The sequence below is a fragment of the Bos indicus x Bos taurus genome, chromosome 7 (genome assembly GCF_003369695.1).
Source record: "Bos indicus x Bos taurus breed Angus x Brahman F1 hybrid chromosome 7, Bos_hybrid_MaternalHap_v2.0, whole genome shotgun sequence".
NCBI lineage: Eukaryota > Metazoa > Chordata > Mammalia > Artiodactyla > Bovidae > Bos > Bos indicus x Bos taurus.
In genome coordinates this window covers 26,798,458-26,821,984 of record NC_040082.1, presented here as the reverse complement: position 1 = coordinate 26,821,984, position 23,527 = coordinate 26,798,458, and the positions used below count along the sequence as shown (strand labels likewise).

The 23,527-nt window shown below is 38.9% G+C and overlaps 1 protein-coding gene across 2 annotated transcripts in view; it reads right to left on the bottom strand.

Annotated features, from left to right (window-relative positions):
• Positions 1-10,447: 10,447 nt before the first annotated feature.
• The window catches only part of EDIL3 (EGF like repeats and discoidin domains 3), a 482,936-nt gene continuing 469,856 nt past the window's right edge, over positions 10,448-23,527 (bottom strand). For both annotated transcript variants that reach the window (XM_027545670.1, XM_027545671.1), the window contains one exon: positions 10,448-13,635. In XM_027545670.1, the coding sequence (XP_027401471.1) occupies positions 13,486-13,635 (150 nt within the window). In that variant the 3' untranslated portion in view covers positions 10,448-13,485. The remainder of the gene's footprint in view (positions 13,636-23,527) is intronic.

The window sequence follows — 23,527 nt, the reverse complement described above, 5'->3', positions numbered from 1 at the left end:
AAAATTTTAAAATTATTCTGTGCCATGTTGATGTATGGCAAAAATCACCACAATGTTGTAAAGTAATTATCCTTCAATTAAAATAAATAAATAGGGACTGCATTGAATCTGTAGATTGCTTTGGGTACTATGGCCATTTTAACAATAGTGATTCTTCCAATCCAAGAACACAGTATACCTTTCCATCTATTTGTGTGATCTTCAATTTCTTTTATTTGTATCTTATAGCTTTCAGAGTGTAGGTCTTTTGCCTCTGTAGTTAGGTTTATTTCTAGGTATTTCATTCTTTTTGATGTGATGGTAAGTGGGACTGTTTCCTTAATTTCTCTGACATTTCTTTGTTAGTGTATAGAAATGCAGCAGATTTATGTATATTAAATTTATATCCTGCAACTTTACTGAATTAATTAATGAGCCCTGGTAGTATTCTGGTGGTGTCTTTAGGATTTTCTCTGGGCAGTTGTCATTTTATCTGCAAACATTTGATAGTTTACTTCTTCCTTTCCAATTTGGATTCCCTTTTTTTCTTCTCTGATTGCTGTGGCAAGGACTTGGAAAATTATGTTAAATAAAAGTGTCAAAAGCAGGCATCCTTGTCTTGTTTGAGATTTAGAAGCTATGCTTTCAGCTCTTCCTCATCACTGAGTATGATGCTAGCTGTAGGCCTGCTGTATATGGCTGTTACTGTGTTGTGGTAGTGAAAGTGGAGAGTGAAAAAGTTGGCTTAAAGCTCAACATTCAGAAAACGAAGATCATGGCATCCAGTCCCATCACTTCATGGGAAATAGATGGGGAAACAGTGGAAACAGTGTCAGACTTTATTTTTCTGGGCTCCAAAATCACTGCAGATGGTGACTGCAGCCATGAAATTAAAAGACGCTTACTCCTTGGAAGGAAAGTTCTGACCAACCTAGAGAGCATATTCAAAAGCAGAGACATTACTTTGCCAACAAAGGTTTGTCTAGTCAAGGCTATGGTTTTTCCTGTGGTCATGTATGGATGTGAGAGTTGGAATGTGAAGAAGGCTGAGCACTGAAGAATTGACGCTTTTGAACTGTGGTTTTGAAGAAGACTCTTGAGAGTCACTTGGACTGCAAGAAGATCCAACTAGTCCATTCTGAAGGAGATCAGCCCTGGGATTTCTTTGGAAGGAATGATGCTAAAGCTGAAACTCCAGTACTTTGGCCACCTCATGCGAAGAGTTGACTCATTGGAAAAGACTGATGCTGGGAGGGATTGGGGGCAAGAGGGGAAGGGGATGACAGAGGATGAGATGGTTGGATGGCATCACTGATTCAATGGACTTGAGTCTGAGTGAACTCCGGGAGTTGGTGATGGACAGGGAGGCCTGGCGTGCTGCGATTCATGGGGTCACAAAGAGTCGGACACGACTGAGCGACTGATCTGATCTGATGTTCTCTAGTCCCACTTTCTGGAGAGATTTTATCATAAATGGATGTTGAATTTTATCAAAAGCTTTTTCTGTACCTATTGAGATAATAGGTTGATTTTTTATTCAATTTTTTTTAATGTTGTGTGTCACACTGATATTTGTGGATATTGAAAAATCCTTGTATCCCTGGGATAAATGCCACACGATTATGGTGCATGATAAATACATATGTACTTTATGTATTTATAAAGTACATAAAACATTATACTATGTTTTAATGTATTCCAACATAGGAGGAACTCAATATAGAAGGCAAATATTAACAGACATAAACGAGGAATCAACTGAAATACAATAAACCTAGGGAACTTTAAAACCCCATATCATCCAGATTATTCCAGAAAATCAATAAGGAAACACCAGCCTTAAATAACACGTTAGACTATGACGTTTTCTTCTGAAAATTTTAGTCCACTACTGATTCCTCCAGTATATTTTTCATTTCATTTATTGTATTCATCTCTGATTGTTTATTACAGTTTCTGATTAAAAACTCTAACTTTTTGCTCTGTACATCCATTCTTCTCCCAAGTTCTTTGATAATCTTTACAATCATTAATCTGTAATCTTTCTTGGGTAGATTGCCTATCTTCCCTTAGTCCTTCTGGGATTTTATCTTGTTCCTTTTTCTAAAATATTTGCCTCTGCTGCCTTATTTTCTCTAAGTTTCTATTCATATTTTTATGTATGAGGCAGGTTAGTTACATTTCTCAACTTTGGAGAAGTGGCCTTCCATAGGAGACGTCCTATGCATCCTAGCAGTTCACTTCCCTCTCGTCACCCAAGCAGTATGCTCCATGGAGTTGCGTGGGTCCTTCTGTTGTGGTTAACTGACTATGTGGGTGGTCTGGTAGGCTTGGTTGGCCCATAGTCCAGTTGGTTGCCAGGCCCTGCCTTCTGTGGATGCTGCTGGTTGCTGTTTAGTGGGTCCTGGTCATGAGATATCTGGTTGTAGAGCCCTAATGGCTCTGGAACTAGTGCTGGCTCACCGGAGGATGGAATCAGAGTTCCTAAGATTCTGGGGTTTGTGCCTACTGGCAGGTAGAGCTGCTTCCTGGAGTCTGGCTGCAGGGCCCACAGGTCTCTGGGCTCATTTCAGACTGTTGGTTTTGGGGGTGCAGTGTTCCTGACACTGTTGGCTTTGGAGTCCTGGGTATCATGAAAGTTGTGTTGGCCTGCTAGTGGGCAAGGCCGGGGCCCAGCTAGTCCCAGGATGGGGTCTAGCTTGCTGTTGGCAGGCTCAGTCTGCAGGTTGTTGGGATCATAATTTTTGTGCTTCTTATGTGCTCTAGTGGGTGATATTGGTCTAATGGCTGCAGCTTCCTCTTGGGGAGGGATGGTCCCTGCTCATTGGTGAGTAAAGCTGGGCCTTAGCCTTCTGGTGGGCAGGACTGGGTCTTGGGGGCATGTCTAGAGGCAGCTGTGAACTCAAGAAGTCTTTATGAAGGCTGTCTGCTGATGGGTGGGCCGTCTACCCATCTAGTTAAGTTTTTTGGCCTGAGGCATCCCAGCGCTGGCACCTACAATCTGTTGGGTGGGGCCAGGTCTTGGTGCTGATAAGCCAAGATGGCAGCCACGAACAGCACCATTCATGTGTTTGAATGCTCCCCAAAATGCCTGCCGCCATTGTGTAAGTCCCTAGGGTAAGCCACAGCCTCCTCCCTAGCTCACTGGGAGACTCTCCAAGACCAGCAGATAGGTCTGGCCTCCCTGGTCAGGCTCCTAGCAGATTGTTCCTTTTTTCTGGGATCTGGTGCACTTGGATGTTGTGATGCCCTTTGAGTGAAGTCTCTCCCCCAGTCCAATGAGGCTCCTGCAATTAAGCCCCACTGGTCCTCAAAGCCAAATGTTCTGGGGGGCTTGTCCTCCCTGTGCTGGACCCCTGGGCTGGGGATCCTGATGTGGGGCTCAGAACTCTCACTCCTGTGGGAGAACCTCTGCAATATAATCACTCTCCAGTTTGTAGGGCGCCCACCTGGTGGGTGTGGGATTTGATTATATCACAGGTCTGTCCCTCCTACCCATCTCCTTGTAGTTCCTTCTTTATGTCTTTAGTTACAGAAAGTCTCTTCTGGTAGTTTGTAGTCTTTTTCATCAATAGTTGTTCCACAGATAGTTGTGGTTTTCATTTGCTCATGAGAGGAGGTAAACTCAGGGTCTTTCTACTCTGCCATTGTGAAAGTGAAAGTTGCTCAGTCATATCCAACTCTTTGCATGTCATGGACTATACAATGCATGGAATTCTCCAGGCCAGAATACTGGAGTTGGTAGTTTTTCCCTTCTCCAGGGGATCTTCCCAACCCAGGGATCAAACCAGGGCCTCCTGCATTGCAGGCGTATTCTTCACCAACTGAGCTATCAAAGAAGCCATTGTGACCACTCCCTTATTCTAGCCATTTTTAAATTCAGGAATAAGTGTTAGGAAAACAGGACCTCCAAACTCAATTTAGGTGCAACTTGTGATCTAAAACACAGAGGAGAGGAAACTGAAGCAAAATCTGGAATTTTCACTTTTATGCTTAAGATTATGCTGGGGTGTCATCCCATGGACTGTAGCCTGCCAGGCTCCTCTGTCCATGGAATTCTCCAGGTAAGAATACTGGAGTGGGTTGCCCTTCCTTTCTCCAGAGGAAATATGTAGAATATGCTAAACATATTACAAAAATGTAAGATAATAACAGTTTCCTATACTGGAAGATTGGCTTAATAGAAGTGGTAGTCAGGCACTGAAACTAATCAAGCCTCTACCCTCGGAATATAAGATGCTTATTAAAATTGGCAAAGGCACCTCTTGCGGGAATGTGATACACACAAAGGCACTTTGTGTGGACAGGTCTTCCTCAGGGTTTGAGCTTGCCAAATGGGAAAGAGGCTAGATACCAGCCTTCACTCATATCTCTTGGCCTGTCTCCTTTGTGCATGGCACAATCTATTTGGCCATACACAAATGTTGTGGACATAAATTTCACACTTGATATTTTTATGAGTCCTTTTGCCTTTAGTAGACTCTAAATAAATTTCTTAGATGAGAGAGTGCCTGCAGCACAGGTTTCAAATCATTATTTACCGTGAAAATGGTTTTGAAAAAAGAAAATAGGAATACATATATGACAATGTGTATAATAAGGAAAAGAATATTGGCCCAAAACCAAGACTCAGAATAACTTAACGTGCAGAAATGCATTAGAGATAATCAGGTACTCATATTAGACTACAGATTGAATATCTTTCAGGCTTATAGGTGCTACTGTTAAATAAGCCTACTAAAAGCATAAACAAGATAAGGATCATAAATAATCTTTTCATTATAGTCAATGTACCTTATCCAGTCTAACATTTTCAGAAGATTATTTAAAATATTGAGTAGGTTTAAAGAAAACGTTAAAGAGAAGTGAAAGGGAAAAAACAAGGTAGTCACAAAAGACCATAACTACCAGTTTTCTGATTTTAGAGAAATATATGATTTCAGCTTTAGCAAGGATATAATTCAAATATTGGGGTTAAGATTCATTAGTCATTAAAACTATTAAGAACTCACTTCAGTTCAGTTCAGTCGCTCAGTCGTGTCTGACTCTTTGCGACCCCATGAATTGCAGCACGCCAGGCCTTCCTGTCCATCACCAACTCCTGGAGTTCACTCAGACTCCTGTCCATCGAGTCAGTGATGCCATCAAGCCATCTCATCCTCTGTCGTCCCCTTCTCCTCCTGCCCCCAATCCCTCCCAGCATCAGAGTCTTTTCCAATGAGTCAACTCTTCGCATGAGGTGGCCAAAATAACTCACTTAGGTTATACTGTTTTTTCTTGAACACATTTAGATATTGGATGAATACAACCTAGGGAATTAAACATTTAAACAACCAGAGTTAATGGTCCCTTAGTTCCAGTTGTCTAAGATTCTTTCAGCTTATCCTGCTTCACTGATGAAACATTGACAGAGAATTGACTATTTAAATCAAGTTATAGAAATTTCATTACTAATTACATGAAGTTGCACAGGGTTATTAGTCACTGGTTAAGCCCCTAATTCTACTAATTGAAAAATCATCAGGGAATGAAAAAGATAATGCCTTCTATTTATTGTTAAGATGTCGGTTCCTTAAATTGGGTTAGTAGACATACTTTATTTTCTAAGATGTTGTTCACTACTTAGCTTCTCTTCTGATCAAGCAACTCACAGATATTGGGTACTAGAACTCAAGAAGAGGTGGTTTTATGTTTTATTTTTTTTTTTGAATGTTATTTGGAATTCTTTTTAAAAATTGAAAATATCTGTGGATTCTGTTTATATATTGAAAGCTATTCTCAAAATTTTCTTAAATACAAATGTTTTGATTATTACATTAACAGTCTCATGCATTACACATGAAGACAGGCCATTATTGTGCCTTGGCATAGTGGATACTTTGACATTTGGGGCTTATTATTCTCCTTTTAAAAAACCGATGCTATCAAATATCTCACAGTAGTCATTAGCTGTTCATCATTTGACGATTTTTCCTCATATATTCATGTGACGATCAACACCTCATCCACTAATGAATTATTTCAAAAACCTTACAAGTTAATACTAGTATCTTCAATTATTCAGGACACTATGAGAAGTTGCAAAGTAATGACAGCTGTCTGGAGGCAAATCATTGCTGTTGTTAAGTACTAGTGTGTAATGAAATGCATTTTCAACAGCCTCAGACTTGGGCATTACAGTGGGAAGGAGATGTCATCAGATCTCAGTGCAGATCAGAGAGCGGTGTACCTTGGGCAAATCTCTTAACCTCTTTTAGCTTCTCTTTCTCCTCTTCTACAAAGGAAATGTTAATCAGTTCTTCCTAGAATTGTCATGAATAGTCAATTATAGTTTTCAGGGGCCATGAATATTAAAGTGGACAGTTCTGATGTCATTTCAGATGTTCCTCCCCCCTGCCCAGGGTGCTTTGCCTCACATACTTCCTTTACTTGTGTGAGTGTTCGTGTTCTGTGTTCTCTTTGCCTTTGAGCATATTTATGTCACAGCACCAACTATGACTGTTGGGTTCCTTGTCTCCCCCACACCCCCACCCTCCAGACTATGAGCTCCTGAAGGTCAGAGTCTTTTCATCTTTGTATTTTTAGAAACTTACATCATTCTTAAATTTCTCTTAAAGAAGGATTTTTTAAAATGGTTGGTTCATCTTTTCTTAATATTGATTTAGTAGTTTCCATAGCATTATTTATGAAAGAAAAAGTTTTTATATCTCCAGTGAAAGATTTCAATAGCTTACAGGTTGTGAAATACAGCCTAATGCTACCATTTGGAGGTATAAGTATTTTTGATACTAGGTTTAGGTAGGAAAACTCTCAAGCACAGAATGATAAGTTTCTGAAAGACAGGCTTAAAAAGTTAGATTAAGGGTATTGGCAGGGATCAGATTATGGACTTTTAAGCCAGAGAAGTTTTAAAGTCCATTTTAAATATAGAAAAATCCTTAAAAAAAAAGAAAACCAAGCATCAATATCTTTTCGCAGAAACAAATTGATATATAAATCAGCAGTATATTTAGCCCCTCAAGTGCCAAGTCTCCACTTGCAGCCTCTGCTCATGCTACAAACCCACCTTTGAGCTGTACTCAACACCTGGGTACATCTTCCCTAGCAGAATAAACAATGAAATAGAAGAGAGACAAATTTATTAAAGTATTTTAAGGGGAAAAGGACAAAGGGTTTTGCCCACCATATAGGAAAACTTGACACAATTTTCTGTGTAGTATCTTTATTTGTTTTCTTAGCATCTCTTAGACCTCCAGCACCACATGCCTTCTCTGTCTCCAGCCAGGCCCTAAAAGCCTCCTGTTGATAGGATCCATCTAAACCTGACTCTAAACTCACATTCAGCCCCGAGCATACCTGGCAGCCAGGAGATGCCACCCATTTAGAAGGCTATTCAGGGACCATACGGCAGTGGTTTTCAAACTTCAACTGCTATATAAGAGGAAGAAAAATAATGAGCATGGTGATCAGGAACAGGTATATACACAGGATTATAACTGAAATAATAATGCTTTGTGAAAGAACTTTAACAATGCAGTCATTCTGCTCCCCCACCCGCCCTGTAATGTATTTACTTAAAAAGTCAAATACTGGGCCTAACCCACCAATTTATCTTCATTGGAAATCTGAAAGACATTTTACTATTGTTTAGAAGTCCACATCCCCAGCAGATTATCCAGGTATTTATACCACTAAAACCAGATTCCTTTTTGGGATGTGTCTTAGTCCATTAAGGCTGCCATAACAAAACGTAGGATAGGTAACTTATAAACAACAGAAGTTCATTGCTCATAGTTCTGGAGGCTGCTAAGTCCAAGTTCAAGATACCAGCATGGTCACTTTCTGGTGAGGGTCAGCTTCCAAGTTCACGCTAGTGTTTCACTTGGTAGAAGGGGCGGGGAACTCTAACCAGGCTCTTTTATAAGGGTACTAGTCCCGTTCATGAGGGTTCCACTCTCATGACCTAATGCCGTACACCAAAGTCTTCACCTGCTATACCATCACATTTGGGGGTGAGGAGTCCAACATACGGACTTCTGATCACAGCAGGATGCTTCTACTGTTTTTTAAAAAAAATATCTGTCATTATCTAAGAAACTTGAGAACTGAGGAAATTAAACTCTTGGAGTTGATTCTTTAGTGCTTACTTTGTAATATACCGTCTTTAACCTCTGTTCAATTCTTTCCCAGGCTGAGGTGGAAACCACTATTAGCCTTGAGAAGTGCTGTATGAATTCTCTCTGCCACAGGTGCTGGGCCACTATGGTTGTCTTCCTGAAAGGCAAGTCTTTTTTTTTTTTAATTTTATCTTTAAAATTCTAAAAAGTGGGAAAATTATAAAATATGGGTAAAGCTATGTTTAATTGGTCACTTAAGTAATTTATCACCAAAAGCACTCCTTCTCTCTCAGGCATGGAGACTACTTCCAGTTGTCTTCCTGTTAATCCTCTATAGCGTTTTGGCCTGATGCCTAGGGAAGTTTCCCAAAGCCGCTCCCACAGAGGCTGTGGGGGATACATTGTTTGAATGCACCACCGGTCTCACTGCCTCTACTTCTTTCCCAGGTGGCAGCAGGTTGAGCTTATGTCGCCATTCATCATCATTATTAACACATTTATATGTGAGCATATGTATGGTTCTATGGGGATTTTACATAAATATGGAAAATATGGAAGAGTGTGGTTCATACCCTTGAGGACGGTAAAATTAAATTAAATTAGAGTCAATCACCATACGCAATGCTTAATCATGTCATGTGGTGACCATTTGCTGACACTCTATGCCATATTTCCACAGCATTAGTGTTTTCAAATGGCTCAATCAACTCCTGCCAAGATATGCAAAAACAACTAACTGAGGAGTGTTTTCCAAAAATGTTTTCCCATTTCTGCTACCAAATTCACCTAACAGAAATAACTCTGAGTAAGTGCTCCTTGCCTACTGTGGAAAATACTTTATTTGGTGGAAGTGTTGAAACATCCAATGTGAATTATAGCCTCTTACGGTGGCGGTAGAGTCAAGGAATCCAAGCTCCTTTTCAAAACCAATGGAAAAATTGCTACCTACACTTGGTATTCTTTCTTTGTAAAGACAAATGACAATGCATTCTCTTTCAAGGTCAGATATTTCTCAGCTAGCAAAGTGGTTTAATCCTCCACTGGATTCTTTTGCATCTCAAAGGAACCTTTGTGACAATATTTTTCATAAATAATATACTACCTCTATTGTTAATATTATTTCAAACTAGCATTTGGGAAGAGAGAGAGTATGGCATTTCTAACAGTAAAAATTAATGTTTCTTTACCAAAATATTAAAATCATGTACTCAAAGCTGAAGTGTTGGTTGTTTTAAAATTTTATGTTATACAGAGGGAATATTTTCCATTCATGAAGCTATTCTTAGTAGATTTTTCAAGTCAAACTTCAGTATGATCAGACTTTCTGCCCTGAAAATGTTCTTGAACCAGTAATTTCAGAAGTCTCATAGTAGAAAATTTTCTGTTGAATAATCATTCTGCTATCACAGAATTTTATAAGATATGCTATGCTACGCTAAGTCACTTCAGTCGTGTCTGACTCTGTGCGACCCCATAGACGGCAGCCCACCAGGCTCCCCTGTCCCTGGGATTCTCCAGACAAGAACACTGGAGTGGGCTGCCATTTCCTTCTCCAATGCATGAAAGTGAAAAGTGAAAGTGAAGTCGCTCAGTCGTGTCTGACTCTTAGCAGCCCCATGGACTGCAGCCTAACAGGCTCCTCCGTCCATGGGATTTTCCAAGAAAGAGTACTGGAGTGGGGTGCCATTGCATTCTCCGTTATAAGGTATAGATGTTGAATTTTACCCTCTATAGATGTTGTCGTAATTTTTATTGGCCTTATTGAAAAATATGTATAATTGCTTATATTTGAACACATTGGGTTTGTGAAAATCAGGCAAGCAATGGAACCCCACTGAACCATTCATATTAAAATGCAGTTAAATAGGAACATGTATGGATACATAAACATATATAATAAGCTAGTATGTAACTATCAGATTCATTGAAGCTGATAGTTCATTCATTAAAGTTGAGACTAAGGAGTCAATGTTTAATATCTCAAGTTTTTTTCCCCCTAAATTTTTTGAATCTTAAAATATCTAAAAAGTAGGAAGTTCTCAGACTATTTACCAGTGACTTTCAGAGAAGGTGAAACGGGGTTTATGAAGAATCCAAGTGTTATGATTTTCTTTAAGCGGAAGCTAGAGTTACACAGATAGATATATTAATAGCATTTGTATGATAGCTTTCTATTGACTAGATCTCTTCATTATATGCCTGAGAATCATGTACTTAAAACCAATAGAAATACCAGCAATAGCATCTGCTTACCAGTGGACAGATCAATCCTGGAGCACAAGACTTTAGTTATGCATGAGGCAAAAAAAAATGACTTTGGGTTATTAGTATTCCAATAAAATTTCCACAGCTAAAAGCAGGAGAAATGCACAAATTTTAATAATTTTGGAAAGGCCAATTTGGCAGATATCAATGTACATTTGAAGGCTATTTTGATTTCCTTTTTCTGTACTTCTTTAATTTTCCTGTACAAAGAGAAAGTAAACCAGCATGTAGTTAAGAGTAGTGCATATTCACATTCAGACAATTTGTGTGTTCTTACAAATGTGTTTGATTACAACTGCTTCAATAGTATCCCAGATTTTCAAAAGTTTATTTTAACTTTGAAGACTAGACAAGGTCATACTAATTTTACAACATCCTACATGATTTAAGTATATATTACAAAGAAAAAACCCAACATTGGAATATTACACAGCTTGAAAGTTTGCAAAGGTTATGTGTATCTTACTTATTTCTGTACTTACTGACACATCGGATGCCAGCAATGAATATTATATTTCATATTTTGTTGATTAGTAAAGATACAATCATTAGTACCTTAAGTCTTCAAAATTCACATAAACCTTTATGAAGCCATTCAGAAAGAGAAAGTCAACCCTAAAACTAGAATTAGTGATTATGATAAATGCTTTTAATAAGACAGATATACTGGAAATGTTTAAAATTATAATTTAATAGATTATAAAATTAGCATGTTAGAGTTACTTATGGTGAAGGCTAGGTGATCTTCTGTGCCTTGTGCTTATGAGGTTTTACTTGTTTTACTGTGAATTTAAACAGAATAAATCTGCTTCACTTTAATGTCATTGATAGAAATTACACAAAAGCTATATACTACCTCACAATACATTTCTACAGGGAATCTCTTTATTGTCATTAATCTGGGGCATTGTGGGTTAAAGAGATATTCCATGTTGGTGAAAAGCATATACAGAAGAGAGAAAATGCACAAAAGCCATTTCTATGTATTTCTAATAAAAGGTAGCAACCTTTTAGCAAACTCTTTGAAAATATTTTTTTTGGAAAAAACTACCAATAAAATAAAACATCATAAGAAGCAATGAATAATTCTGAGAAAGTAAATCATTGCAAAAAATTACTCATAACTTTAAAAATACACTCTGTAGAGAATCAAGAATTGTGCATAACCTACAAGGGAGAGTTCGGCGGGACAGTAAATCTTTAAAGACATAAGGGCCATTGGCTACAGAGTAAATGTGTATATACCTTTGACCCAAAGTATTTATTTGTGATATGATCTTACAATTTAGTAAACTAAATATAGTTACATTCCTAATTTAAAGCTATCCTAAGAAGATGTTATTGATGACATGGCAGCGCTTTTTCTTTAATATGCTAAAAACTGATCACCATTTCAGATGCTTCAAATTAACAATTTTACAATAAGAGTCTGAAGTAGAAAGCATGTAGGCATAGGACAAATATGTGGCCAGCCAGTCCTAATTTTGCTTTTATTAAAAATGCCATTATGATTGACTTTCTCTTTATAAATCATCACTATGATTGAAGACCACTCTATATATACATCATCAAGAAATTGCTGTTAACACATAGACAGACAAGACAGTAACAGTCTAGTGGGTTTTGTAATGCAGCACAAATAATAACGAAAAAAAAAAAAAAACAACTTAGTGTTGCACAGGACCTCAAAGCTTTGTACACATACCATACTTTCTTTTCCAGAACCCTTAATTTAAAACTCCAATAATTCCATGTCTAAGCCTTAATAAAACAAACACTGGTAAAGCTTATAAATTAGATGTTGAGGACTTTCATGGAGGCAGTGAGAACTTTAATTTGTGAGAATGTCAATGAAACCTCCATTATCAATAACAAATCGTTATGATAATTGCTTATTTTTTCAGGACCTTTGAAGCAAAATAAATAGAAATCAATTTTTACCTTGAAAATGGTTGACTACTTTGCCATTAGTAAGTACTTTTCTCCTCACAAATATCTACACATTGTGCTTTCCTGAGAAACCATCACCAGTTTCAAACCTCAATAAAATTCTAGTTTCACAGGAAATGCAGAAATGAACAAAGAAATGACGAGTATGCTTGGCCAAGTTATGCAGTACTATGTCAATATTTGCTAAAATTTTTTTAAAATAGACAAATAATTATTCTATTATTTTAAAGTGAAGATAAGACTATTCGTAAATACCATCAAAACAAAGATTTAAATTTTGCTTTAAAGAAACATAGTGGGATTTTGCTGTTTGTTTTGCAAGATGATAGTACTGGGGTCTTTAATTAAGGAAGTATTTGAAGATTACATAGTTATAGCTTCCTTCAAAAACAAAAGAATTGCAGATTTAATCTACTGATATTAAATATGCTCAATCTACTGATACTCAATCCTGTTTCACAAGTATACGTGTGTGTGTGTATATGGGCACATATATATATATACACACAAGCATACTTTTTTAGGCAAAAAATAGGACAAAAATCAACTGGGAAAAATATGAACTTATTCAGGCAGTATATAATATATAGAATATAGAATAGCACAGAAAGTAAGATCATATAATCTCTGATTAGAAATAAAAGTCAAATGAAAATTATAATATCAATTAGTACTGCATGTTACAGATTCATCTTCAAAATTCGATTACAAACACTGACAGTGTTTGGTAGGCACCGGGAAATACTTAGGATAATATAGACTCATTACAGAAGGACAAAACTTATTGCTAACATTGCAGTATTCTTTTTATAAGTTCAGTATTGACCATGAAAGCTCCGACAACTCTTGCTTTTATTTGGTAACTATAAGATTGTTTTACCCTTGCTATCAAGAGTGCTACTTTCTTTGCCTAATGCATTTCAACCAGTATAAATAAGAAAACAATGAAAAAACGAATTCACAGTTAATGTGATGTTGCTTAAGGAATTTAAATGATAAAAATCAAATTAAACCATTGAAAAGGCAGGCTTAGACCTCCTTAAGAAGACAGTTAGTGGCCTACCATAATTTGAGCACTTTTCATGAAAAATCCTGTTCAGTTTCCTATAGATTTTGCAGAGTTCATTCCATGGAGATACTTCAGGAAAATAGAGAGGAGGCCTGTGACGTGTCTTCACTCTTCCTCTGTGCAGCCCAACAGCTCCGATCTCAGTGTGATCCTCCCGTACCAGGACCAAGGAAGGATCCTTATGTGCCGTGCATAGATGGGAGGATCAATGACGTTTTTTCTGTGAGTATCATTGTCAAAATTGCCCTGGAAAACCTAGTAAAGAAGAACAGACTATTAATCATTTGGCCTTCCTTTTCTTGGGAGTTATTTTTATTATTTTCTTGTTTGGATTTCCCCCCGCCACATGTGAGGTCTGATAACCATGTTTTTTAAAACACACTGCTGCTGCTTTCTTAATGATCATTTTAAAACTGAATGGGCAATGCATGAGCTTCCCAGGTGATGCTAGTGGTAAAGAACCCGCCTGCCAGTGCAGAAGTCAGAGACACAGGTTTGGTCCCTGGGTGGGGAAGATCCCCTGGAGGAGGGCACAGCAACCCACTCCAGTATTCTTGCCTGCAGAATTCCATGGACAGAGGAACCTAGAAGGTTACAGTCCGTACAGTTGCAAAGGAACCTAGAGGGCTACAGTCCATAGGGTTGAAAAGAGTCAGACATGACTGAAGCAACCTGCATGCAACACAGGCAAGGAATATTTAAAGAGTTCAATAAGTTGAAGATTGGTTTTCTGAAGCAGGAATACATAGATTTATCATTTTTATGTGTTTTAAAAAGATCTTTTTTTTTTTTTTTTAATGCAACAGATATTTATTTTTTGCTTCTGGCACAGGCTGTTGGTCAGGCAGCTTGCTGAAGGTGGTCTCTTCTAAAGAGTGATTCAGAGATCCAGGTTGTTGCACATTTTAGCTAGCATCTGAAAAATGCAGCATTCACATTCACAATGGGCAACAGGAAAGAGCTGTGAGATTATACAGGGTGTTTTTAAAAAAACCCAAGGTATGGAAGCAGCTTAAATCATTTCTGGATACATTGCATTGACCTTAACTAATTATATGACCTCAGCCAAATTGCAAAGGATGTTGGGAAATGGAGAGGAGCACGTGGATATCTGGTGCACATAATGGTCTCTATCAGTGTCATTTGTTCATTTCTCCCCTAGAGAACAAAATCAACCCAGTATCAAGAGATAACTCCAATCAATGCTATTTTTAAAATATTTTTTTTTTTTGCCTTCTGTATTAATTCCTAGATCCATACAATACTCTTGAGATCACTGTGACCTATAGTGTCCTGATACAGGGCATTGCATGACTTTGTTCTTCTTTCTTTTGTTTCAAAGATTTTTGAACTTTGTATGTCTATTTTTCTCCCAGAAGGCTTTTATAATAGTAAACTTTGAGATGTGCTTGCTTCAGAAAGAAAGAAAACAAAATTAGCAGCTGGTTGGTAGAGCATGGAGTAGTGGTACGTGGCGTGAATAACTGAGGTTTTCCCATGTGCTTACTTGTGCTGTGAGCACTTGGAAATTGAAAAGGAAAAGTTACAATGGACACCACAGTAATACAAAATGTCAACTGCAAATTGGCACTGGCCAAGAGCATCGCCAACGACTGAACAGCAAGGGCATTTGCCATCGGCCTCTGCAGAGACTGAACCCTGTGCTGCTGAGCTGTTGACCTTCAACACCCGCTGAGGGAGTTCAGGGTGGAGAGAGGCACTCTGCGCTCCAGGGAATCTGGTGGCACAGGTCTTTGGATTGTTGGATATTTTCAGGAACAGATTTTATGACCCCAATCCTGGTACCTCCTCATATCTAGAAAAGCATGAAGTCCCTTCATGATGACATCAGATCCTCCCGACTAGCAGAAAACCTTTTGTAAAATGAGTGCTTAATGGTACTGAACGCCCCCTTCACCAAAACCTTAACGATGACCTTCCCTCACTGTGTCTTTGGAGCAGTCTCTCAGAAATCTCTGAGGTGCTGCTTCCCAGGCTGCAGTCCTCATTTTGCCCCCCAAAAAACTTAACTCGTAACTCTCAAGTTGTCATATTTTTAGTCGACAGTATGACAACCGCTAAAGTGACCCAGAGTGGAATTCCTTCCTTCGTCTGAACCCCGTGAAGAACTGGAACTTTGGTACCAGCTGCTGCACCCTGAGCCCATCTACCTCCTCAGGGAATGCAGATGAACTTGGGTAAGTCTCTTCTGGTTCTTGAATCTCCTGTATTGGTTGAGATTCTGAGTTTTATTTGGTGGTGGAGCAGGTAACCTGCCCCCTCCCAGTTGGAAAGATACTGGGGGTGGGTGAAACATTCAGGGCATAGCCACCCAAGAGCTAGACACTGAGTTGGGCTCGGTTGGAAGACCACGAGAAATTTCCACCCAGTGGAAAGGTACTGGGTGGGGCTCCCGCTGAAAGATGCCAGGGGAATTACCCACCCGGTGGAAAGGTACTGGCGGTGGGGGCTGGATTGAAAAAGATCAAGGAGTACCTGGGTCTTGGCTGAACGATGCCGAGGTTGCTCCGTTGTATGGGACTGAGTGGTTTTGTTGAGTGGTTCGGTAAGAGGCAGATCTGACACTTTTCCTCAAATCAACTGCCTTTATAGAATTTGTCAGGATAAAAGCGAGGAGAATATATGAGAGCTTTGCTCTGAAGAAAAGTGATAATACTCCTCCCGGCAGGTTTCGGTGTTCTCAGGTGACAGAAATTTACCGGAGTGCTGGCTGCCTAGTCCTCCTCCCATGCAGTGGTCCCACAGGGAAATCCACTCATTAATTAAAATACTTGCTCACCCCAGGGTCGCAGATAAAAACTGGCCAGTCAGCGACCTGAGAAGCCATGGTGGTCTTAGATTGCCAGAGGCAGAATCTGAGCCACGTAAGACGGGCTGAAATGACTCTGGGGTGACTCCTGAAGGAGTTAAGCTCACAAGCAGCACACAGGCCCACTACACAATTTCCCTAGTGATTTTTATCCCTGACAAACTCAACTTAATATGGGAAACAAAATGTCTCAAAAACAGAAAACAGGGGCATCAGAAAGCCCACCTCTGACTTACACTCCAGCCAGATTCATGTACAGTACGTGCAGAACTCATACTTGCAAGTACCTACTTAGTTGGAGAAATTATACTAAAAGAGATCTCAACCTAAAATGGCCAAAATGGGGCTCTTTTGATATTCCAAAATTGATATTTTTCATGCATGATTAGAAAAGGCCAGCCATGCTTGCTTTTATTGGTTATCTAGAAGTTTCTAAAAGAGGAAACAATACAGTAACTTCTTTGTAGGAAACAAACAAGAAATTGCTTGAAGTTATATCAGAGCTAAAAAATGGCTGCTAGCACTGATGCCGGAGAAGGTAATGGCACCCCACTCCAGTACTCTTGCCTGGAAAATCCCATGGGCGGAGGAGCCTGGTAGGCTGCAGTCCATGGGGTCGCTAAGAGTTGGACACGACTGAGCAACTTCACTTATCACTTTCCTGCATTGGAGAAGGAAATGGCAACCCACTCCAGTGTTCTTGCCTGGAGAATCCCAGGGACGGGGCAGCCTGGCGGGCTGCTGTCTATGGGGTCACACAGAGTCGGACACGACTGAAGTGACTTAGCAAGCACTGACTCTGCCAAGTTGCAGGTCTAGTGCGACTGGGAAGTCACATTTGACATTTATGCCACTTGATTTCTGGGCATCACTTTGCCTTCTGCTTTATTTAGAGTGTGACTCCCAGCTGGTAAGGTGCTGGTTTGGTTTTGGTGGTTTGGTTTGAACACACAGACATCTGGTACAAACTGCTCAAGCTAATATGGGAAGACCTTCTTCTAAGGTTCTACACTCCACCTGGGTACCCCTTGGAAAAAATGTTTTAAATGACTTGTCAACCTACAGCTACGATCCAAAGACAAGGAAAATGGCCTAAAAATATTAGATCTTTATTGACACAGGATAGGAAAATGGATTGAAGTTCCCTTATGTCCAGGACTTTCTCCTATAATCAACAGCCTGGGTCTGATCAAATTAAGACCCCCTACTTCCCCATAGGGACTCCCAGCTGAGGCTAATCTTGTTATTGGCCCTTGTTATCAGGGTCAATTTGAGCACTATCTATCTGAATCTTGGCTATAAAACTATGACCATGGAAAAATATGATTTTTGACAGTGTATTGAAGACTTCAGAGAAAGTTTGAAGAAAAAAAAAAAATCTCTTTAAGAATTCTTGCCCTAAGGAATGAACTCTTCTTATGCATTGAGACCAGAGGTCTCTGGATCATTTATCTAGTGCAGTCATGTTAGTTGTTCAGTGGTGTCCGACTCTTTGCCTGCCAGGCTCCTCTGTCCATAGAATTCTCCAGGCAAGAATACTGGAGTGGGTTGCCATTTCCTCCTCCAGAGGATCTTCTGGACCAGGGATCCCACATTGCAGGCAGATTCTTTACCATCTGAGCCACCAGGGAAGCCCTTATCTTATCTAAACAATCTCTAATTCTTGAAACCAAAAGAGAAAAGGGATCAAAGCCTTTAAAAAATCTTCTTATTCCAACTGTTGTTAACAAGTAGTGAGTTTTGTATTGTGATATCTGATTTATAACTAAGTTTGGAAAACAAAGCTGAGATCTCTTTTGTGTCTATTTGGACATATGTCTGCTTATGGTCTCAGTGTGTGTCTTTGTTTTTGGATAAGATTGCTGAGATTGGTTTGTAAATAAGCTCTAATTGGCCTAAAGAAAAGTAAGCACTTACAAATCAAACAATTCTAAATATAAGAGAAATTAAACCTAAATGAATTTCAGGTTCATGTGAATTGGGAAATATTCAGTATTAAATACCTGGTATTATTGTTTGTTTGTTGACCTAATATAGACATTTCTAAGAGTCATTAACATGAAGCATATTTTCATTGTGCCTAGGTTTAATACGTTAAATATTATTATATCTGTTACAAGTTGTTTGTCAGCAAGGAAAAGTACCTTGAGTGAGGAAACTTCAGAAAATAATGTAAATGATATATGAGCTTTTAGACAAACTGTATTAAGAATAATTACACTTTAGTAATGTCTGTCTAAAATAGTTTCTCCAGATTAAGGTAACTTGAATTTGTAAGGGTTGTGCTAAACTAAGTGTTGGAAGTCTATTGAATAGATAGATCATTTCCAAATAAAATAAGATTTTGAAATATTTATTACTGAACATTAATTTTCTTTTACAGAGAAACTAAGGAGATTTGGGACTCTTAATGAATAATGTTTTGTGTCATCCTAAGATGTTCTCTGTAAGAAATCAAATGTTTTTAGAAATTGTCACTGGTATTTATGCTTACCAATCTATAGAATGCTAATATAAGGGTCAGTTCTTGTTTGCTTAAGGAAAGTAGGATGTGTAGTTTTCAGTAAAGAAGGTATGAGGAATGGAATTGCATTTTTTGAGGGAAAAGGAAGTAGGTCTGATTTACAGGTGGCTGTTTCAGAATGGGAGAACAGAGTAACCGATACAGAAAGTGATAAGGTTTGTGGAAAGTGGACCCTGAGAAAAGAGTTTTGTGCATGGTTAGCAGCACACCTCAGTCAGTAAAGAACCTGCCTGCAATTCAGGAGACCTGGGTTCGATTCCTGGGTCAGGAAGATCCCCTGGAGAAGGAAATAGCAACCCACTCCAGTATTCTTGCCTGGAGAATCCCACTGACAGAGGAGCCTGGCAGGTTACAGTCCATGGAGTCGCAAGAGTCGGACACGACTGAGTGACTTTCACTACTACTACTAAGACTAAGTTTAAAATAAATTTAATTAAGTTTACCTTTAAATGAATTTAAATGCAAGCTGGTACAAAAACTTGAATTTGGTTTTTCTCTCTGTTAAGGGCACATGCTTTCTTCAGATGTTGAACTGCCTCTGATAATAGATGATCAGTTCTATATTGCCTCTGAAATCCTTTATTGTTACTTTGACTAAGTGAATAGCTATTGTTTCACAATGACCTTTAATCCTATCTGAGTGTTCTAAACCTTTTTGACATTTGTTGACAAAACTTCCTAAATCATTCTAATATAGCACTTTTGACTTCTAGCTACCTTTGGGATGCTTCAGAGGGCCCCTGAAACATCCTTGAAGAGATATGACACTAATTAGGTTCATTTTGTATGCAGAATTACATGGGAAGTATTGTCAAGTCAGTCCTTAAAGAATCTGCCTACAATGCAGTTGACCTGGGTTCAATCCCTGGGTTGGGAAGATGCCCTGGAGAAGGGAAAGGTTACCCACTCCTGTATTCTTGCCTGGAGAATCCCCGTGGACAGAGGAGCTTGGCAGGCTACATACAGTTCATGGGGTTGCAAAGATTCGGACATGACTGAGTGACTAAGCACACAACACACACTGTCAAGTGAGTAATAAATCTTGGCTTATATTGTATGGTAAATGTTACTAATATAGATATCCTAGAAACTATATGGAGTTCTTAAAATTCCGATATATCTGGGTAAAATGTTATCAGTCATAATTCTAGTTAGTATCATAGCATATCATAGTATCCGATACGTCTGGGTAAAATGTTGTCAGTCATAATTCTAGTTAGTATCATATCTAGTTAGTATCATAGCATCTAGTTAGTATCTAGTTAGTATCTAGTTAATATCATAGAGTTCTTAACATTTTACCCAGACATATTGGAATTTTATCAGTCATAATTCTAGTTAGTATCATAGTATCTTCAAGAAGCTTCTAGAAAGGACTTTTAGATAAATACAAGTTTATGAACTGGGTAAGAAATGAAAGGATTCTAATGGAAAACTGAGAACTTCACAGAGGTTAACAAAAGGACTGAATGAACTGGCAAATATGTTTATAACTTTTATGGTTTCTATCATAAAAATTACTGGTTGGAGTCTATGTTTTCCAGGTGAAAGAAAAACCTTCCCCTCAGACTATTATGGCAGTACTTTCAAAAAACTTCCCGGTGGCTCAGACAGTAAAGTGTCTGTCTACAATGTGGGAGACCTGGGTTTGATCCCTGGGTCGGGAAGATCCCCCTGGAGAAGGAAATGGCAATCCACTCCAGTACTATTGCTTGGAAAATCCCATGGACAGAGGAGCCTGGTAGGCTACAGTCCATGGGGTTGCAAAGAGTCGGACACGACTGAGCGACCTCACTTTCACTTTCACTTTCTTTCAAAAAACTATACTTTATAAACAATTTGAAACATTTATTTTTTTCTATCTGGCCCGTCCAGAGATTGTAAACCAAGAGTTTCCAATAACTTTATCAGATCAGTTAGGGAGGTTATCTCACAAACAGGTACAGAAATGTCAAGGAATTTTGGAGACCTTGAGAAAGGGAGGACTTCACTGTTAGGCAAAATCTGTGATAAGCCTTTGGTGTGACTTTCCTAGCCCTGAAAGGTTTTATTTTAAAAGTTCAGTGTGAGACTCTATGAAAGTTTCAGCAAAAAGTCTATGATCAATTGAGACCAAACTGATTTCACAAACAGGCCTATTTGGTAAAAATGAAAATAATTTTAGGGAGAAAAAGATATTTCAATGAATGTTAAATCCCCGTTTGTTAATGGAGGTCTAAGACTCATTTCTTGAATACTTATTTTCTGTTAGGGTATTTTAATGTAAAATTTAATTGAATTATTAAAGAACATTCTAAGTTTATTTCTGAAGCTTAGCCCAGTAATCTATCTGGATGATGAGCAGATGCCTCATGAACTACAACCAAGACTGGAAAAAGACATAATTTAAGAAACAATCTCCAACGTGGATGGAAAAACCTTTTTATCAGGTACTCTCTTAACTGTCTCATGCACAGTGAAACTGAAGGGAAACTGACTCTTGGATTAACTCCTACTTCCAAAGGCCCCTACACTGGACTGGTCTACAGAGAGGCCTGCTGACCTCAAACTCACCTTAAAACAATGCTCAGAGGAAACTGCACTATACTGGGATGAGAACAAAATGACATCAGAGGTAGACAGCTTGCCCAAGATGCTAGACCTGATTTGTATGATCATTTATAATGTTGTTGTTTTTTTTTAATTTCTTGGATCTTTGCATATCCATCAAACGTTTTCTATCATGGACATGATTCTATGCTAGTTTACAACTCAGTCCAATTGTTGGGTTGTGGCCAGTTACTTGTGTCTAGTATTTCTGGGTTGCCTTGATAGATTTCTCCCCTCCAGGGTTCTGATTGGATACCCACTAGGAAACTTATTTTAGAAGAGTGTTCAGTCCTTTTCTGTCTATTCATATTACTAGATGAGATCCTCTCACCAGGCCAATTAATAATACCTGCTCTGACCCTGGCCATTTATTTAAGTTTTCTCTTAGGGTCATTCAAACTCAATCAGAGTGATAAGCTAAGTCTCAACCAAAACACTGTAACTTCTTGTCTAGTAAAAGGAAAACTCCCATAATTATGGGATGGATCTATATGGCTGACACCAAGCTATCACCATTTAAGTTTAAAAGCTCCTCTACATTGGGAACAATTAAATCATACAAAGAATGATCAACCTAGTAATAGTACGAAACTAGGCTGGGTACTTTATGAACTATGCCTATTATTACCCTTAGAAAGAGGATTTGTGGGGTGGTTCAGACGGTAAAGAGTCTGCCTGCAAGGCAGGAGACCTGGGTTCAATCCCTGGGTCGAGAAGATCCCCTGGAGAAGGAAATGGCTACCCACTCCATGGACAGAGGAGCCTTGTGGGCTACAATCCATGGGGTCACAAGGAGTTGGCACGACTGAGTGACTAACACACATAGGCTGGGTATTTTATGAACCATGCCTGTTATTACCCTTAGAGACAGTGATTGGTACGGAACTCAGTGGATCTGTGGTACTAATTTATGGCCTTGGTATCTACAGAGATGGATAAGAAGGTGTAGCCATGAACTTAAGGTTATACGCGTTAACAAATTAGAGGTAACCTCAACCAATCTACCACTGATATGAGTCTAATGGGTCAAAAGATTTGTATTCTACTGATATGACCATTTAGCGGCTTTTTTTTTTTTTTTTTTAATGTGTGTGTGTGCCTTCAATGAGATTGGAGGATGTAATTGGCCATATCGAGGCGAGCCTTAACAACTATCACTCAACAAGCTTTAAATGATATGGTAACCAGGCTATTAGCCTATTGAACTCTGAGGTCTCCATAATGAGAAAGGCAGTGCTACGAAACTGCATGGCCCTTGACATCCTTTCGGCACCTCAAGGGGGCACCTGTGCCACAATTCAAACTGAACGTTGTGTTTTCATACCTGATGAATCCTTTAATGTAACACATTTGATGAACCATATGAAAAATCAGATTTCTGCCTTAAGTGACCATTTCCCTGGTCTTGATGATCTTAAAAAAAAAATAAACTGGTTTGGTATGGGAGGCTCATGGCTGAAATATTTACAATTCCACTAATGTTATTAATTTGTATTTTGCCTGTTTTATAAGATTATTGTCTTGTATTACCGAGTGTACGACTGAGCCTCCAACAAAAATAATGATGACTAGACTTAAAGCAGTTGATCGAATGTATACTTTGATATGTGATCAATGATTGTAATAACTCTAGATTATTAATGATTACACAAGTAATGATTGTGTGACTCTAGATATGGGAAGATGCAACGAGAGGGAATATTTTCCTGGACCATAACTAGAAGACAGGTGTCCAGAGATCTGTAAGTCTTAAGACTTAGGCCACTCAATGTGCTATTACTGGACTATCAGCAAAAACCTTCTTCAGAACTGGGAATGAACTGTTCTGGGAATATGGGACAAGATGGTCATGAAATGCCTCCCCAAATATGGTTGAATTTATGACCACAAGGGGGCCCTGTCAACTACAAATTGGCACTTGCCAAGAGCACTGCCAATGATTGGAAAACAAGGGCATTTGCTATCTGCCTCTGTGGAGACTGAACCCTGTGCTGCTGAGCTGTTGACCTTCAACACCCACTGAGGGAGTTCAGGGTGGAGTGAGGCACTCTGTGCTCCAGGGAATCTGGTGGGACAGGTCTTTGGATAGTTGGATATTTTCAGGAACAGATTTTATGACCCCAATCCTTGCATTGTTATTTTTGAACTGTGGTATTGAAGAAGACTCTTGAGAGTCTCCTGGACTGCAAGGAGATCCAACCACT